At 39.7% G+C, this 16911-nt stretch overlaps 1 protein-coding gene across 2 annotated transcripts in view; it reads left to right on the top strand.

Annotated features, from left to right (window-relative positions):
- Nucleotides 1-6677: 6677 nt before the first annotated feature.
- Nucleotides 6678-16911, top strand: part of KDM1A (lysine demethylase 1A) — an 80151-nt gene continuing 69917 nt past the window's right edge. For both annotated transcript variants that reach the window (XM_074218176.1, XM_074218175.1), the window contains exons 1-2: nt 6678-7127; nt 12761-12926. In XM_074218176.1, coding sequence (XP_074074277.1) covers nt 6678-7127; nt 12761-12926 — 616 coding nt within the window. The remainder of the gene's footprint in view (nt 7128-12760; nt 12927-16911) is intronic.

Raw genomic sequence — 16911 nt, 5'->3', positions numbered from 1 at the left:
TTTCATCATCTCTTCAGGGTATAGACCCAGTAGTGGTATTGCTGGGTCAAGGGGTATGCCCATTGTTGTTGCCCTTTGGGTGTAACTCCAAATTTCTCTCCAGAAAGGTTGGATGAGTTCACAGCTCCACCAACAATGTAATAGTGTCCCAGATTTCCCACAACCCTTCCAACAATGATCATTATCCTTTCTGATCATATTGGCCAGTCTTCTCAGACTTTTTTTTTCAGAATTTCTTTTTAGCCTTCATTAATTTCTTTTTGGCCTTCATTAATGCTTGACCCCTGGGGAGGAGGATGTGAAATTACAGGGTTTAATCAAGACTAAATTCTTTATTTTTTTTTATTTTTTTTTTATTTAAGGCAATGGGGTGTGACGAAAGGTCACACAGCTAGGTAATTAAGTGTCTGAGGCTGGATTTGAACTCAGGTCCTCCTGACTCCAGAGACGGTGCTCTATCCACTGAGCCACCTAGACACCCCAGAAGACCCAACTCTTGCTCTCATGGAGCTTAGCATCCAGAAGGGACCTGACAGCTACTGACAACTCTTAATGCATTTATATTGCTCCTTACATGATGTGGAAGGAAAAAAATTCTCTTATCCAAATATGACAAAGATACAATTTTATTAGTAGACAAATTTCTGAGCAATAAGCAATAAGGTTTCTCCTGCCAACTCAGAAAAGACGTCCCCCCTCAGCTGTTTCCAACTACTTCATAGAAATTTAAAAACAAAAGAAATTCCACATTAAGACAGAATAAAAGTATGGTTTCAGTTAGAGTTTTTAGGATTACTAAATGAAGAATCATTGTCTATATTAGGCCTCACCCTAAGAAAAGAATGATTCTTCTTAAAACTCCTCCCTCTAAGAATTCTTATTTTTTTAAACTTACAATTTTTATTTATTTTTTCTCAATTACATGTAAACAAAAAATTTAGCATTCATTTTTTAACTTTAAAAATTCTTTCCCTTTGAGAGAAGCAAACATTTTAATATAGATTATATACGTACAATCATGCAAAACATTTCCATATTAGCCATGTTGCAAAAGATAATGCAGACCAGAAGAAGAAGAAAAATGAAAGGTAAAAAAGTATCCTTTGATTGTGAATTGATCCAATCTTTCTGGAGAGCAATTTGAAACTATGCACAAAGGACAATAATCCTTTGATCCAGCAATATCATTACTAGGTCTGTGATCCAAAGTGATCATAGAAAAAGGGAAAGAAACCACATGTACAAAAAATTTTAATAGTAGCTCTTTTTGTAGTGGCAAAGAACTGGAAATTGAGGGAATGAATACCCATCAATTGAGGAATGGCTAAACAAGTTTGGCATATGAATTAAGGAGTACTATTGGTTTGTAAAAAATCATCAGTGACCAGACTTTAAAAAAGTCTGGAAAGACTTGACATGAACTGATGCTGAGTGAAGTGACCAAAATGGAAGAACATTGTACACATTAACAACTACATTGTGAGATGGGTCAACTTTATGGATGCAACTCTTCTCAGCAGTTCAGTGATCAAAGACATTCCTGAGGGACCTGTTTTGGAATATGACATCCACAACCCCCCCCCAAAAAGTCAAAAAATAAAAAATATGAAGTTTGAATTCAGAGCAAAACATACTATGTTCACTTTTAAAGAATTGTTTTTGCTTTTCTTTCTCATATTTTACTCTCTTAGTTTGAATTCCTCTTTTACAACATGACTAATAAGGAAATATGTTAAACATGTCCAACTTTTACCAGATTGTTCACTGCCATGGGGAGGGGGAAGAGTGCTAAAAATGTGGAACTCATAAACTAGCAAATGGTTAAATGTTGAAAACTACCTTTGCATGTAATTGGAAAAGAAATAAGAAAAAGTTTTTAAAAGTTTTTAAAATATACTTTGATCTGCATTCAGATTTTATCAGTTTTTTCCCCGTCATGAGTCCTTTGAAATTGTCCTGGATCATTTTATTGCTAAGAATAACTAAGTCATTCACAATTGATAATCATTACAATATTACTGTACAATATCATTCTTGGTCTGCTCATTTCATTTTGCATCAGTTCATGTAAGTCTTCCCAGGTTTTTCTGAGAGCATTCTCTTTATCATTTCTTATAGCACAATAGCATTCCATCACAATCATATACTACAAATTGTTCAGTCATTACTCAATTGACAGATATACCCTCAATTTCCAGTTCTTTGCTACCACAGAAAAAGAACCACCAGGAATATTTTTGTCCATAGATATCCTTTTCCTTTTCCTTTGATCTCTTTGGAGGACAAACTTAGTGTTATTGATGGGTCAAAAAGTATGCATAGTTTTATAGCTTTTCAGCTATAGTTCCACATTGCTCTCCAGATTTGCTGGATCAGTTCACAACTCCACCAATAGTGCATTAACATCCCAATTTTTTCTATATCCCTTTCAGTGTGTCATTTTCCTTTTCTGTCATATTAGCCAAACTGATAGGTTCAAGGTGTTACTTCAGATTTGTTTTAATTTATATTTCATCTAATCAATAGTGATTTAAAATTTTTTTTCAGTGGACTATAAATAACTTTAATTTTTTTCTGAAAGCAGCCTATTCATATTCTTTGACCATTTACCAATTGGGGAATGATGTGTATTTTTGTAAATAATGCAGTTCCCTATATATTTGAGCAATGAAGCCTTTGTCAGAGATACTTGCTGTAAAATTTCCACCCCCACCCCCCCAGTTTCCTGCTGTCTATTTAATTTTGGCTACTATGGTTTTGTCTGTGCAAAACCTTTTTAACTTCATGAAATTAAAATTATCCATTTTACATCCTACAAAACTCTGTTTTGTCTGTGATAGATGGATATCATAGGATGTAGTCATATTGGAAAGAAAAAATGTAAACACCGAATTGGAAAACAACTTATTTTGATGAGACAAAAAAAAGGCCAACCATTTTGGAAATTAATTGTGATTTATACCTAGAGATCAAATGAGATATTGGATATAAATCATTTTGCAAAGTTTAATGTGCTATGTAAATGCCAATTATTATTGCAATTATTTAGTAGTAATAAAAGAAGAAGAAGAAGAAATAGAAGTAGTAGTGGTGGTGGTGATGGCAGTAGTAGTAGTGATGACAGTAATGGTAGTGGTAATAGGAGTAGTAGTGGTAGTGGTAGCATTGGTGGGAATGATAGTAGTGGCAATAGTGGTGGTAGTAATAAAGTCACCAGGTCTCCAGTTTGATGATGTCTTCACTCCCTGAGCCTTTTATTGTACGTTTGTTGTAATAGAATAGAATAGAAATAAGTATAGTCAAGACAAAACAGAGCCACATACTGGCTATTTCTGATAACATACAGAGTAGTGATTGGTCCTTGCATTGAACATTGTAAATAAGCATTGTTTCTAGATCAAAGACGATAAATGTTTAACAGACTAAGGGGGAAATTGTTTGACTTTCAGGGCATCTAGGTGGCACAGTGGATAGAGCACCGGCCCTGGAGTCAGGAGGACCTGAGTTCAAATGCAGCCTCAAACACTTAATAATTACCTAGCTGTGTGGCCTTGGGCAAGCCACTTAACCCCATTGCCTTGAAAAGTAAAAAAAAAAAAAAAAAAAATTTGACTTTCAAGTCTAGACAACTAACAAAGTAATACATTTAGCCCTTATTTACCATATTGAATTGCAAATGTGTATCTCATCCTGAAAAAGTGATAATTGATTTCACAAACCAGTGAGAGCTTTCTCTAACGCACATTCCAGACTATACTCCCCAAATCATTAAACTGCATACAGTTTAACATAGTAATACCATTGGTAGTTTTATTTTTCAAATAGATATGTTAAATATTCATAGCAATTTTTTTTGGTGTTGTAACGAGGAAATCCAAATAAATTGGATATCAGTCATTTCGGGAATGCCTAAACAAATCATCACTGAATATGAAAGCAATAGAATATTATTGTGCTGTAAGAAATTTGAAATGGGAGTCAGAGAAAGCAGTGAAAACTTGTAGGAACTGATGCAGAGTGAATTGAGTAAAACCAGGAGAATAATTCATACAAAGACTATCCTATTGTCCAGAAAAACAATCTTGAAAAATTTAAGAATTCTGTTCAGTGCAAGGGCCAATCACTGCTCTGTATGTTTTCAGAAATAGCCAGTATATGGCTCTGTTTTGTCTTGACTATACTTATTTCTATTGGAGAGGACTTTTATTGAGGGAAAGGGAGAAGTTTGTGGGGAAGAGTCGGAAGCTAGAGAGAGTTATTGTTACCTCTATTCCCAAAAAGAGTCTCAGTGAAACATAAACATACAAAAAAACACACATGAGAGAGAGAAAGAGATAGAGAGAGAGAGAGAGAGAGAGAGAGAGAGAGAGAGAGAGAGAGAGAGAAGGTACATAAACAGGACAGTGTTGTTACTAATATATAATTGTATTATATACCCCCCAAAAAACAAATTCAACTTAATAGTTACACAATTTCACATACAATCCTCTTTTTCTGTTCTTTGTATATGCAGATGTTGGTATTGAAGTTCATCATGAAAGAATAAAAGAAAAAGAAAACAGCAAAAATGATTGCATCAATTCCCAGCTTCATTGACTACAGACCAATCATAAGACCTCAAACCACTCCAACAGTTATGTTTGTACTTTTTTGTCATCTTTGCCAATCTGATGGAAAGATACAATTTTGGAATGATTTTAATTTCCAATTCTCTCATTATTAATAATTTGGAACATTTTTTAAATGTGGTTGCTGGTAGCTTAGATATCCTTTGGGCATTCCTTTATTGAGGAATGGATTTTGTTCTTATACTTTTCTTTCAATTCCATATATATATATATATATATATATATATATATATATAATCTTCAGATATTAAAGAATGAATTTGCTGCAAAAATTTCCCATTCTTCCCCCCAATCCCAGTGGACTTTTGTATAAAACCTTTTCAAATTTGAGTCAACCATTATGAAAAATGCTATCTACTTCAAGAGAAAGAACTGATAATCTGAATGCTGATCAAAGAATATTATTTTTCCCTCCTCCCCCCTTTTTTCCTTTGGGTCTGTTTCTTCTTTCACAAAATGCTAATGTGGAAATATATTTTACAAGATGGCACATATATAACCTATATCAAATTGCTTACTTTCTTAGGAAGGGGGAGGTAAGACAGAAAGAGAGAAAATTTGGAATCTAAAATTTTTAAAAAGATTAATATTAAAAATAATTTTAGGGTGGGGGAGGGAAGCAAGAATGGGGGAAATTGCAAAACTCAAAATAAATAAAATCTTTCTTAAAAAATAATAATCTTTACATGTAAGTGGGAAAACAAAATACTATTTTAAAAAACTTTGAGTCAATATTGTTCATTTTATCTTTTATGATCTTTTCTTTCTTGTTTAGTCAGGAATTCTCTCCATGATTTTGAAAAATATCATCTTCTAATCTTCTCTGATTTACTTATAACAGGTTTTTTTTATGTCTCAATCATGTATTTGAAACTTATTGTGGTATGTTGTGTGACATAATGGTCTAAAATTAATTTCTCTCAGTTTTCTAAATTTTCCCCCCAGAATTCCTTGGGGTAAGTCTCTGAGGTTGATATCCAACATATGTTCGATTCATTATAATCTCTTCCATTTATAGAGAGCACCGAGGTCAGCCATCTCTTCATTTCTTACCAGGTTGCATCTCCAGTCTTTCCATCATCCTCCATCATACCTTCTTCTTCCCAAGAGTCCCTCCTTTTTTTTTTTCAGTTTCCTTTAGGCTTTCTTTCCTATTGGAATGTAAAAGCTTTTTTGAGGGGAGGAACTGTCTTTTTTTCTTTTTTGCTTGTGTTTGCATTCCCGGCCCTTAGCAGCCTTGGTAGCATGTTTTTAATCCAGCCTCAGACACATACTAAGCTGTGGCTCTGCGTGAGTCATTTCACTCTGTTTGCCTCAATTTCCTCATCTGTAAAACAGTGTTTAGTTGGAATGAATGTTTAGTTGTGTTCCAGCACTAATATTCTATAGGCTTTGGTCTCTCGGCTGCAATTTTGCATTCCAACGTCTCCACTAGTTGAGATGCTGTATTCTAATATCCTCCACGTCTGATGTTCTCCTCCGCACCACTCCACAACCTGTCTTCTGCGGCTTCACAGTCGGGGTTCCAAGGCCTCTTCAGTCCCCCCACAAAGTCAGAGATCTAGTCTTCTTTTGACCCCTTGTAGGTTTCATCACCTGGTCCGTGCGTGCATGATTTTTATTCCGCTCCCCGACCCAGGGTTCTCCACTCAAGGTGCTGGGTGAGCTCCCTTACGGGGCAGCCCTTGAGTTTTTCCCTTTGTAGGCTCCTCTGCCACCCTCTGGGCCCACCACTGGAGCCTGGCATCGCCCTCGAGGAGTCGCGACACTCGGGCGCCGGCAGAGGAGTCTTCCGGCCGCGAGGGGGCGCGCGAGCCCCCCCGCCCCGGCGCCGGCGTCCGCGCGCGCTCTGCGGGCGTGCCGCCGCTCTAGCCGGCGACGCGGCGGCTCCGTGGGCCCGCGTGCCGCAGCGTGCGCGCCGCCGCCGCCGCCAGGTGTCGGACGCTTTGTCCGGCGCGGGTCGGGAGCGCGCGCGGCGGGCCGGGGCTGCGGCGGCCTTCGGCCTTCGGCGGCGGCGGCGGGCATCGCGCGGTCCGGCGGCGGCGGGCCATGCTGACCGGCAAGAAGGCGGCGGCGGCGGCGGCGGCGGCGGCAGCGGCGGCGGCGGCGGCGGCGGCGGCGGCGGCGGCGGCCTCGGGGGCCGAGGCGGGCTCGGGGGCCGCGGGCGGCGCGGAGAACGGCGCCGAGGCGGCGGCGGCCGTGGCGGCGGCGGCCGTGACCGCGGCGCCCCCGGCGGCGGGCCTGGCGGCCTCGGCCGAGGCGGGGCCCGGCGCGGGGGCCGGGGCCGGCGGCGGGGCGGGCGCCGGCGGGGAGCGCACGCCGCGCAAGAAGGAGCCGCTGCGGGCCTCGCCCCCCGGCGGCCTGGCGGAGCCCACGGGCCCCGCCGGGGCGCCGCAGCCCGGCCCCGCCGGAGCGCCCGGCCCCGCCGGGGCGCCCATGGAGACGGGCATCGCCGAGACCCCCGAGGGCCGCCGCACCAGCCGGCGCAAGCGGGCCAAGGTGAGCGGCCCGGGCGCCCCTCCCCCCCGACCCGTCCCTGCCGTGCACCCCGAGGGCGGGCCCGGGGAGCCGCGACCCCCCACCGGTCAGGCCGACGGGGACTCCCCTGGAGCCCCCAGAGCCAGGCCACCCCCTTATGCCTAGAATGAATGAAAAAGCATTTATTAAACACCCAGGGTCTCAAGCCATGTGCTTGGTGGGCGCTTACATCTTAGTGGGGAAACGGGGGCGAATATATGTGAGTAGAGAATGGAGAAGAACTGTGAAGGGATTTTGGGAGCGCACTGATGTTCGCCCGCAGAAAAGGCTTCTTTAGAAGGGACCAGAAGAAAGACTGGCATTTGACGAGGAGGAAAGGAACAGTGCCTGGCATCCAGCCTGTGCAGACTGAGCAGACCATTAGGAGACGGTGTGCCCAGCAATGCAGCAGGAGCCTGGAAGAGAGATTAGGAGGACACGGTGCAGCTAAAGGAGAGGCTGAGGAGCCCAGTGAGGGGTCTGCGCCGGACTTGAGGACAGTCACTTGGCAAGTGTGCACAATGGGCCCAAGTGGAGACAACGCTTGGCAGGGAGGAGGCCCTTGTAGTCATCGAAGGGGAAATGAGATGAGGGACTGAACTGTGAGAAGAGAAGGGATCCTAATGAGAGACGAAAACAAGACTAGATGTGTAAGGAGACATGGAAGCTGGGGGACAGATAATGAATTCTCTTGGACATCTTGAGCTGTGCTGGTTAGTGATGTGGGATTGAAGCTCAGAGAAGCAAGATAGATGAATCTGTGAGTTACCTGCTTAATGGGTATAAATAATCTAACCATTGGAGCTGATGAGGGCACCAAGAGCATGACTAGGGAGAGATTTGAGTGCCTACCATAGAATTTTATGGAGCACCAACAGTTAAGAGGCTTGATGTGAATGATGAACCAGCAAAGGAGTTTGGCAAATAAGGGACAACTTAGTTACACAACTTAGATAAGCAGAAAACCAAAGAGTTTCAAAAGTATCAGAGAGTATCATGAAAGGACAGAGAGGAAGGAGGATCCAGCAGGAGAAAGGGTCTTCAACAGTGTCAAATACAGCAAAGAGGTGGAGAAGGATTACAACTGAGAAAAAGACCGCGTTAATCTCTTGATCATTAGTAACTTGGGAGAAAGGAGCTTCAATTGGGTGATGAGATCAGAAACCATAATTCATTGAGTTGAGAAGTAAGAGTTTTGAAAAGAAATGGAGGCAACTGAGTGTGCTTAGCTTTTTCCAAGGGTTTGACTAAGAAAACAACTGTAGATTGGTTGAGAGCATGGTAGGATCTAATTGTAGTTGTTTTGATTTTTTTCAATTACAGTGCATTTTTTACTCTCCCCAACTTCCCTCCTCCCTCATTGGGGGGAAAAACATTATAACAAATGTGTATAGTCAAGCACTACACATTTCCAGATTGATCATAGCCAAAAATATGGCTTATTCAGTATCTTGCATGCAACATTCCTTCTCAGGTGGTGGGTAGGTTTAGCAATGGCCTTCTGGAATTGTTGATCATTGCATTGGTCAAAATTTTTGTTGCTCAATTGTGTCTGAATTTTTTGTGACCCATTTGAAATTTTCTTGGCAAAATAATAGAATGATTTGCCATTTCCTTCTCCAGCTCATTTTATAGTTGAGGAAACAGGCAAACAGGGAAATGACTTGTAAAGGGTCTTATAGCTATTAAACAATATGGAAAGCAGAGGTTTAAGATGAAAGAAAGTAGGGCAGGTTAGGGTTACAATCTTCTGGAGAAAGTGGGAGTGGATAGACTCCAGGCAGTTAGGTTGGCCTCCCCCAAAGAGTCTTCTTAATGTCAAAAGAAGGAAGGGAAGGAATACACACTCCTTTGTCTTGGATGGAAAGTTGTATACCATCTTATACCCCTTCCTCTCCAGTTTTTCCCTTTCAGTTCTTAGCTTTGTTTATTATTTGATATTCTCCATCCGTGACATCCCATGTCATGCTTTCATACCTTCACAAAAACTGTACTTATCCCCTGAACTTACATTTTGAGCCTCTCAGAATTCCTAACTCCTCTCTTCAACTAAACCTTTCCAGATCCCCTAGTTATTCATACTCTGACCTGAAATTACTCTGTATGAGCTTTGTATGTGTTGCCTTATTCTCTGCCTTAGTAGATTTGCTCTTGCTTTCCACCATGTCTGAAAGTCTCCTTATTCAGCTGTACCTCCTAGCTTCCCTGTATTGCTTTCCAAATCTGCTGCCTCTTTCATCCCCTCTGTACAGAAGGTTTCTGTACATATAGTTATTTCCTTATCTCCCATTAGACCCTGAGGCCTTTGAGGACAGGACCTAGCATTGCCTGGCAATTAATAAATGATTAATACATTCTTATTGATTGATCTGTATCCCCAGCACCTAATTAGTGCTTTGTGCTTGTTTCAATGAATGAGGAAATTTCCCCCCCCCCCCCCATTTTCCATCCCCAAACTATTGTACTTGAGAACTCTCAAATTTGGGTTACTATTGCTTAGAAATTGTTCCTCCCCTAGCTCAAAGTCTAGAAGTCAGGACTGTACTGCTTGGAGAATTCAGAATTCTTTCTTTTCCATCAAGGCATTTGGGTTTCTCAAACAATGCCCATGAATTGCTCCCTGAAGGGGAAGTATAGGGTACTTATTGTGCTGTTTGCATTTTCCATCAGTTGTGAAGTTGCTTATTATGCTCTGCTTGATTTAACTCCACAGCATTATCATCTTTCTGGTTCCCTCCTTTTCAGCTTTTTTGTTGTTCATTAGTTTGTAAGCTCCAGAAGGGCAGGGACTATCTTTTTATTTTTCATTTGTTATCCCTGCTCTTAGCACAGTGCCTGGCCCATTGTCATATAGCTCAATAAATGCTCCCCATGGGGAGGGCCTGCTCTAATGGGAGTCTTGCCTTTCAGTTAGTTATCTTGAATTCTCTTGTTCTGTGGGTCTAAATCCCAGTTAATGGGGATTATATGAAATTGTTCAGGAACTTTCCTGATTAGTGCCCCTTAGATTCCCCTGTCCCCAACCATGCTTTCATCTTGCCCAGCTTAAAGACTCAAGTACTGCTACACCATACTACCCCCACACATTCCATAGCAATCCAAGACACCCATCCAAGCACACTCCTCTACTACATCCCTTACAATAGGACCCCTAGTGTAAATAGCTTCTCCTCAAAGACATGTTTTGAGTCACTTTCGTCCCAAGACAGCATCCTCCAAGCACTGCAAGGCCAGAGAGACAAGACATACAAAACTGTGAGCTGATCTTACCTGACTAACTTAGAAATAGAAGCCTTCCCCCAACCTCCAACTCACATAGGCCACCTCTCTCCCTAGGGTAGTCTGACTTTTGTGATGAGGAGTCTTGAGGGTTGTGGAGTGACTCAGTGACTGGAAGGGAGAGGGAAAAGGAAAAGGCTTTCTCTGAGAATTCCCCTTTCCTTACTAGAAGACTTTTGTCTTTAAAGGAAGTCCCATAATTGGAAACCTAGATTGTGACTATGATGGTTGTTCACCCTAGTTTATAAGAGCTCTGTATCTATTGTCCTTTCCTCTTTTTCCATGCCCTATCTCTTGTAGGCCCTTAGTGTTTGCTGAATTAAAAGCAGGACTTTGATAGAAACTGCAATAAAAGTAGAGATGGAATTCACATTTGTCATCATTATATTTCTCTACTCATCACTAGAGTTGGTCTTCAAGTATTGAAGGTTTTTGTCCACTGTTACTCATGAAACAGTTTATTGAGACATGGAATGTAGGTGGTCAGTGTCATGAAAACTATCTACAGGGATAAAATAAATATAAAATATAATATAAAATTTTATAAAATATATAATAAAATATTATTTAAATATAAAACACAAAAGAAAGTCATTGCAAACTAACATAGAATGATTGTACTTGTTGCTACCCCATTTCCCTGTCCCTGGCTGTATGGCCACTTCACTTCTCTGTACCTCTTCAGAATGAAAATAATACTTAGACTACCTCCTTCTAAAATAAATTGTGAAAACTAAATGTAATATAAATGAGAACTGTTTTTAATGCTTCTGCAGTGAACAAAGCATATGGACTGTAGGGAACTGCCAAAGAAGTAAGATTAACCTCTGCCCTGGTTGTGGGGGGGTGTTAACCTGCCAGTTATATAACATAATTGATCACATAATTTCTGGTAATAATCCCATGTGAAATAGTACGAATACCACCCATATTGTATGGTGAGAAAATCAGAGTACACAAAGGCTGTGGCTTTTCTTGGGGTCACACAACCCTGGATGTTGTCAGAAGTACCCTGTTTTCTTAATTAACACTGAGCTAATTTCATGGCAACATTACTTAAGATACTGAACCTTGGTTGCCTCATTTGTAAAAATAGGCATAATATGACAGCTGTGTTCCTTATAAGACTGCCTGCAAGAAAGTGCTTTACATTTCTTAAAGTGCCATAGAAATAGAGCTTGTGTTATCTAAGAATACTTACTAGGAAATTGGGATGCAGGATACTCTGTGATTAGAGAAATAGGAGATTTCCCTCAGAGAGTTATGATTTATCCAAAAATGTGCAGGACACATTGGAGAATAGCAAAACCTAGTTATATCACAAATTTTTCTGTAGTGCTTGTCCTATGTGAAAAGTACTATTTTTTAGGTTCTTGGATAAGAGACATGTAAGAGAAAGTCATTACCTTTAAGGGAGTTAAAATCTTAACTATTTTGGGAAGCACAATTTTTGTATATGCATGCATTTTTGCCAATTTGTTTAGGATAGGGACATTATTTTATACAAAAAAAATAGCAATTACAATTGAGCATAAATGCGGAATGAATATGAGACTAAAAATGTATGAGAACTGCTGTGTTCAATGAAGGTGAGTCATCTGTTGTGGTTAGTTTTCCTACCCATCACATTTGCAGAGCTCTTATGAGGATCAGATATGAAATTGCTTCCAGAATCACTTTGTGAAGCTCTTTTGTGACTGACTGGAACAAAGATTTCATATAGGGGAAGAGGAAGAGATCAAGTTGGAGAGGTAGATAGAGGAAATTGCAGGAAATAATAAAATATATGGTGAAGACAGACTGTAGATATGATAGGAATTCAGAGACAAAGATCTTTGTGGGTTAAGATGGGGAAAAGAGGCTTCAGTGGGAAAAGTAACTGAGAAATCCTTCTATAGGTTATCTTTGTTGACTTGGCATTTCCAAGTCTTTATTGTGCCTTTCATTTAGATTATTTACCATTAGACTGTCCTGCATTCATTCAGCAATCAAATCAGCTGAGTCCCAGGGAGTTTCAAAACTGAGTGGATTTATACCTCCTCGGATTGATGATCCTATATGGTTGGAGATACCAGATGACAGAATGGGATATGAAGCAACCAGTGTTCATTCATAACATCAGACTTTCTTCGAAGCAGACAGTAGATGTAATCTGTTGAAGAAATGAATGAATTTATGAAAATGTTGGGCTATATAATGCATTAAAACAGATATAAAACTGATGAATCGATATTTCCTTCATAGAAACCTGGTTTCTATTTTGCTGTACTTAAAATTTGAATGCATTAATTGAGGGGCTGTTTTACCTTCTTTTCCCTGACATGGTCTGCATTTAGGTAGAGTACAGAGAAATGGATGAGAGCTTGGCCAATCTCTCTGAAGATGAATACTATTCTGAAGAGGAAAGAAATGCCAAAGCAGAGAAAGAGAAAAAGCTTCCTCCCCCTCCTCCTCAAGCCCCTCCAGAGGAGGAGAATGAAAGTGAACCAGAGGAGCCATCTGGTGAGTTGCAGAAACAAATTTAATCTGTGCCTGGTCTTAGAGAGAGAAAAACTAAAGGAATTGTTTGATGATGTTGCTATTGTCTTTGATTTCTGACTTATGTATGATGCTAGGGTTCTTGACATGTGTTGTCTTTATGATTCTGTGAACATAAAGCAGTGGTATTGGTATTCTGTCTCTATGTATGCATTTACAGAAATAAGGGGAAAGGGGTAGGCTAGTGGAAGAACAAAAAGTTTGAAAATGATGGAATAAAGAAAGAGCCCGGAGGGGATGAACTTAGAACAAAAATAAATAGTGGTATAAGGACAGATTCAGAGAGAGTTTGAAAGACTACATTGAGATCAGGCTCTTATAAATGTCTTAAATTTATAGAGAAAGCAAGATTATAACCATTACTGATTTTTAATCTCTTTTTTTTTGCAGGTGGGGGTGGTGCCTAAAGAGTATTAAAGAATATTTACCTAATTTCATATACAATTAAGCACCCCTCTTGACCTATCTACTAGAGTCATCACAGCCAGTTTTGCTGTTGCCTGGGCTAGTCTGATAATTTATTGTGGAATGGGATTGTGGGGGCAGGGAAGAGATAGAAAGGAGGGTAGAAAATCAAAACATTTTGTGTCTGAGGTTCTAAAAAGTTTTAGGGCTTTTTTTCCCGAGCCAGATCTGAAGGACGAAATATTAGATGATTGCCTTGATGCAGAATACATTTAAGAATCAGTAATGGTTGTAAAATAGTTCCAACTAAGTTCTGCACCCGCTAGACATGTTATGGTAGAGTCTTGAAAGGAGGAGAGTGACAAGCATTTTGTGAGAAAATTTCCCAGAAGGCATTTTTTGTCTTTAGGGTGAAGAAAAGAGCCTTTGGTACCTGAGGCTATATAAAAGTAGAGGAGGATATATGAGGGAATTCTAACTATAGAAAATTCTGAATTAAGTTCTAACAGCATGAAGTCATATTTCCTTTACCTTAAGATGTCCTTTGGAAAGGGTAAAACAATTTAAATCCTCTTCATAATGATAGGTTTTCTCTACCCTTAAAGCATCTTATTAATTATCAGTGACCTTCTGAATTATTATTGCAAAGGCTCTCTCTGTTTCTTGAATTTCTTTATATTCACAGTAGCCCAGGCCCAGCATATCACTGATTTTTAGTCTCCCTTTTATTGAAAATTAGTCTTTTCATTTTTCATTCCCAGCTCTTCTGGCATGGGGTGGTGGTGAGACTGTTGGAAGCCTCCTTTGATTATCAGGATAACCAAACACTTTGAATTAGGCTATCTGGCTACTTTTTTGTGTAGTGACAGATCTCAGCCAGGGATTCTTAGTTTTTTAAACTGGTTTATTTCTTGTTTAAGAAATTACTCTATTAAATAAAAGGGGTTCTGTGTTTTCTAATAATTCAGATATTATTCTTGATTCCTCATTTGAGAATTATAAATCTAGTCATATCTTAGATGACTTTTGGCACTTAAATGGCAAGTATGTCATCTGACCAGTCTCCCAAACCTAAACAACTCTTGTTTCCATTGATTCCTCTAATAAAATATAATAAAAAGGACTTTGATAACAGGAATATCATCAGAAATAGGAAATCTAGGCACACGCATACACAAAAAAGGCTAGAATTTGTTTTCAAATTCATTTTAAACTAAGAAAAGTATTGACATTCTCGAAGAGTACTGGGTTCTGAGAAGGTTAATTACTCTTAGAATCTCTCTTAAAAAATTCTTGGGCATTTTAGGCCTTTAAGTTAAGTGGAAGGAAGCATGGAAAGGACTAGATTTGGAGTTAAGAGAACTGGATTTAAGCCACTGTCACTTTCTCATATTATGATGTTAAACCTAGTCATTTCACCTTTTTTGGGCCCAGTTATCTTATCTGTAAGGAAATGACTTTGTCAAGGAACATTATTGTTTTGACTGTAAAAGCAAACTAATTGTTTGAGAAACTAAAAAACTAACTTAGAAGTTTCTTTGAAAAATATGACCATTGTAAGATATTAACATCTTTTGACTCAACAATATTTCAACTGGATTTTGAAAAAAAAATTTGTGTTCCTTTGAATAGTAGACCTGATAGTGAAGAATGAGCTGACATTAATTATTAATGTGTAATGGGAGATCATGTGAGTAACTAAAATCAATGCGTGGTTTCCAGTGCAGCCTCATAATGCTATCTCAGTGAAAGAGGCTTTCAAATGGAAGTAGTAAGACTTGTTTCATTCCCTGAAGATTCCTGGATTTAGGAATGTGATTAGTTTCCACAAAAGTCAATTGTAGGGAGGGAAAGACTGTTGAGAGAAGCCTAGGGACCTTAGAGGTAACTCTTAGGAACAGGTAGCCAACCTTTGAAAGGAACTATAATTACTGGGAAAGGTTATAAAGAAATGAAATCTCATGTTACTCTAGTAATGGTTAAGAAGGGTAAAAATATGAGCATTTTTGTGAATGTAGAGTTGGAGCAGCCCTTATGGAGGTAGGTGAGAAATGAAGCTGCCTAGGACTAATAGGGGCACTGAGATCAGCAACAAAGTTGCCTTCCGGAATCAGACTTCTTTTTAAGTTTAGCCAAGCATAGGTAATCTGTACTGATAAAGGGGAACAAGGAAAATACAAAATAATGACATTTATATTATGATTTCTTTTGTGGTAGATTATCTTGTGATTTTGCCTAGACTAATCATATTGGCCTTGTGTGATTGAGTGGGGTTCTGAGAACTGCATGGGACCTAAATTTTTATTAGGTGTGAATAATAAAGTGCAAAAAAAAGGGAAAATTGACTATATTTTCAAAGGTCACTTCTGCCAGGCCCAAAACATTTTTCAGAAACTTTGGCAATAATAAAAGGATGTGTTCTCTGATCTATTTTGAAGTACCCTAGACCCAGGTCTCCTTGGATCCTCATTCTATTCATTTTCCCAAAGCCATCCAGAACTGCAGTTCAAAAGGTATCTAAAGACAACCTCTTTAAGGTCTGCATAGCTCCCCCAGTAGACTATTTCAGTGGACTAGCAAGTGTTGAGGAGTCTATTATATTGGGCACTGCACTAAGCATTTAAAAACATTTTTTTTTAATTTTCACTTAAGGCAGTGGGATTAAGGTCACACAACTAGGCAATTATTAAATGTTTCAGACTGGATTTGAACTCAGGTCTGCCTGACGCCAGGGCTGGTGCTCTATCCACTACACCACGTAGCTGCCCCACTAAGCATTTTTTTTAAAGTATAAATGAATTTCTATAGATCAAATCTTAACCTTCATTGAACTCCATTATAAAATTGGAAAAGATTTAGCTACCAGGAAATGATGAATTCCCCCATCAGTGTTCTTTCTGTCTTTATGGCATGTACCATTACTATATCTACACCTATTACCCAGTACACAAATAGGGTGGTGGACAAAGAGAAAAAGATGTCTCCCGAGTTTAATAGACTAGTTGAGAAGGTAAAGCCATAACACATGAAAAGACAATTACTGATACCATTTCCAAATGAAGAGTAGAGATGTATTCCTATAGCAATTGAGGGAGTAAATGCTTCAAATATGACTGGTTAGGGAAGCTTCCCAGAAGCTAGGATTTGAGCCATCTCCTATTTTCTTAGAGAGCATTTTATTGAAATCTACTCCCTCCGTTTATAGAAAAGGAAACAGAATTCATGGGAGGTGCAGAGATTGATTCAAATAGCAGACATACCTGATCCCAAATCCAGCTCTGTGCTTTGAAAATTGGGGAGAATTGAATAGGTAGGAAGGAGGGAGGAGGGTGTGCCAGACAGGAAGAGTGGATTTGGATTAGCAAGTTAGAAAAACATAAAATATAGTAGAGGACTGTGAATAGTTAGACTAGTCTGACTGAAGCAGGTTTGTGGAGAAGATAATTGGTAAGCCTTTCAGAGCTAAGAATGACCTTAATGTAGATTTCCTTGGTTTACAGATACAGACACCAAGGCCCAGAAGGGTTAAAGGGACTTGTTCAAG

This window comes from Macrotis lagotis, chromosome 1 (genome assembly GCF_037893015.1).
Source record: "Macrotis lagotis isolate mMagLag1 chromosome 1, bilby.v1.9.chrom.fasta, whole genome shotgun sequence".
Taxonomy (NCBI): Eukaryota; Metazoa; Chordata; class Mammalia; order Peramelemorphia; family Peramelidae; genus Macrotis; species Macrotis lagotis.
This window is presented reverse-complemented; position numbering and strand designations above follow the sequence as displayed.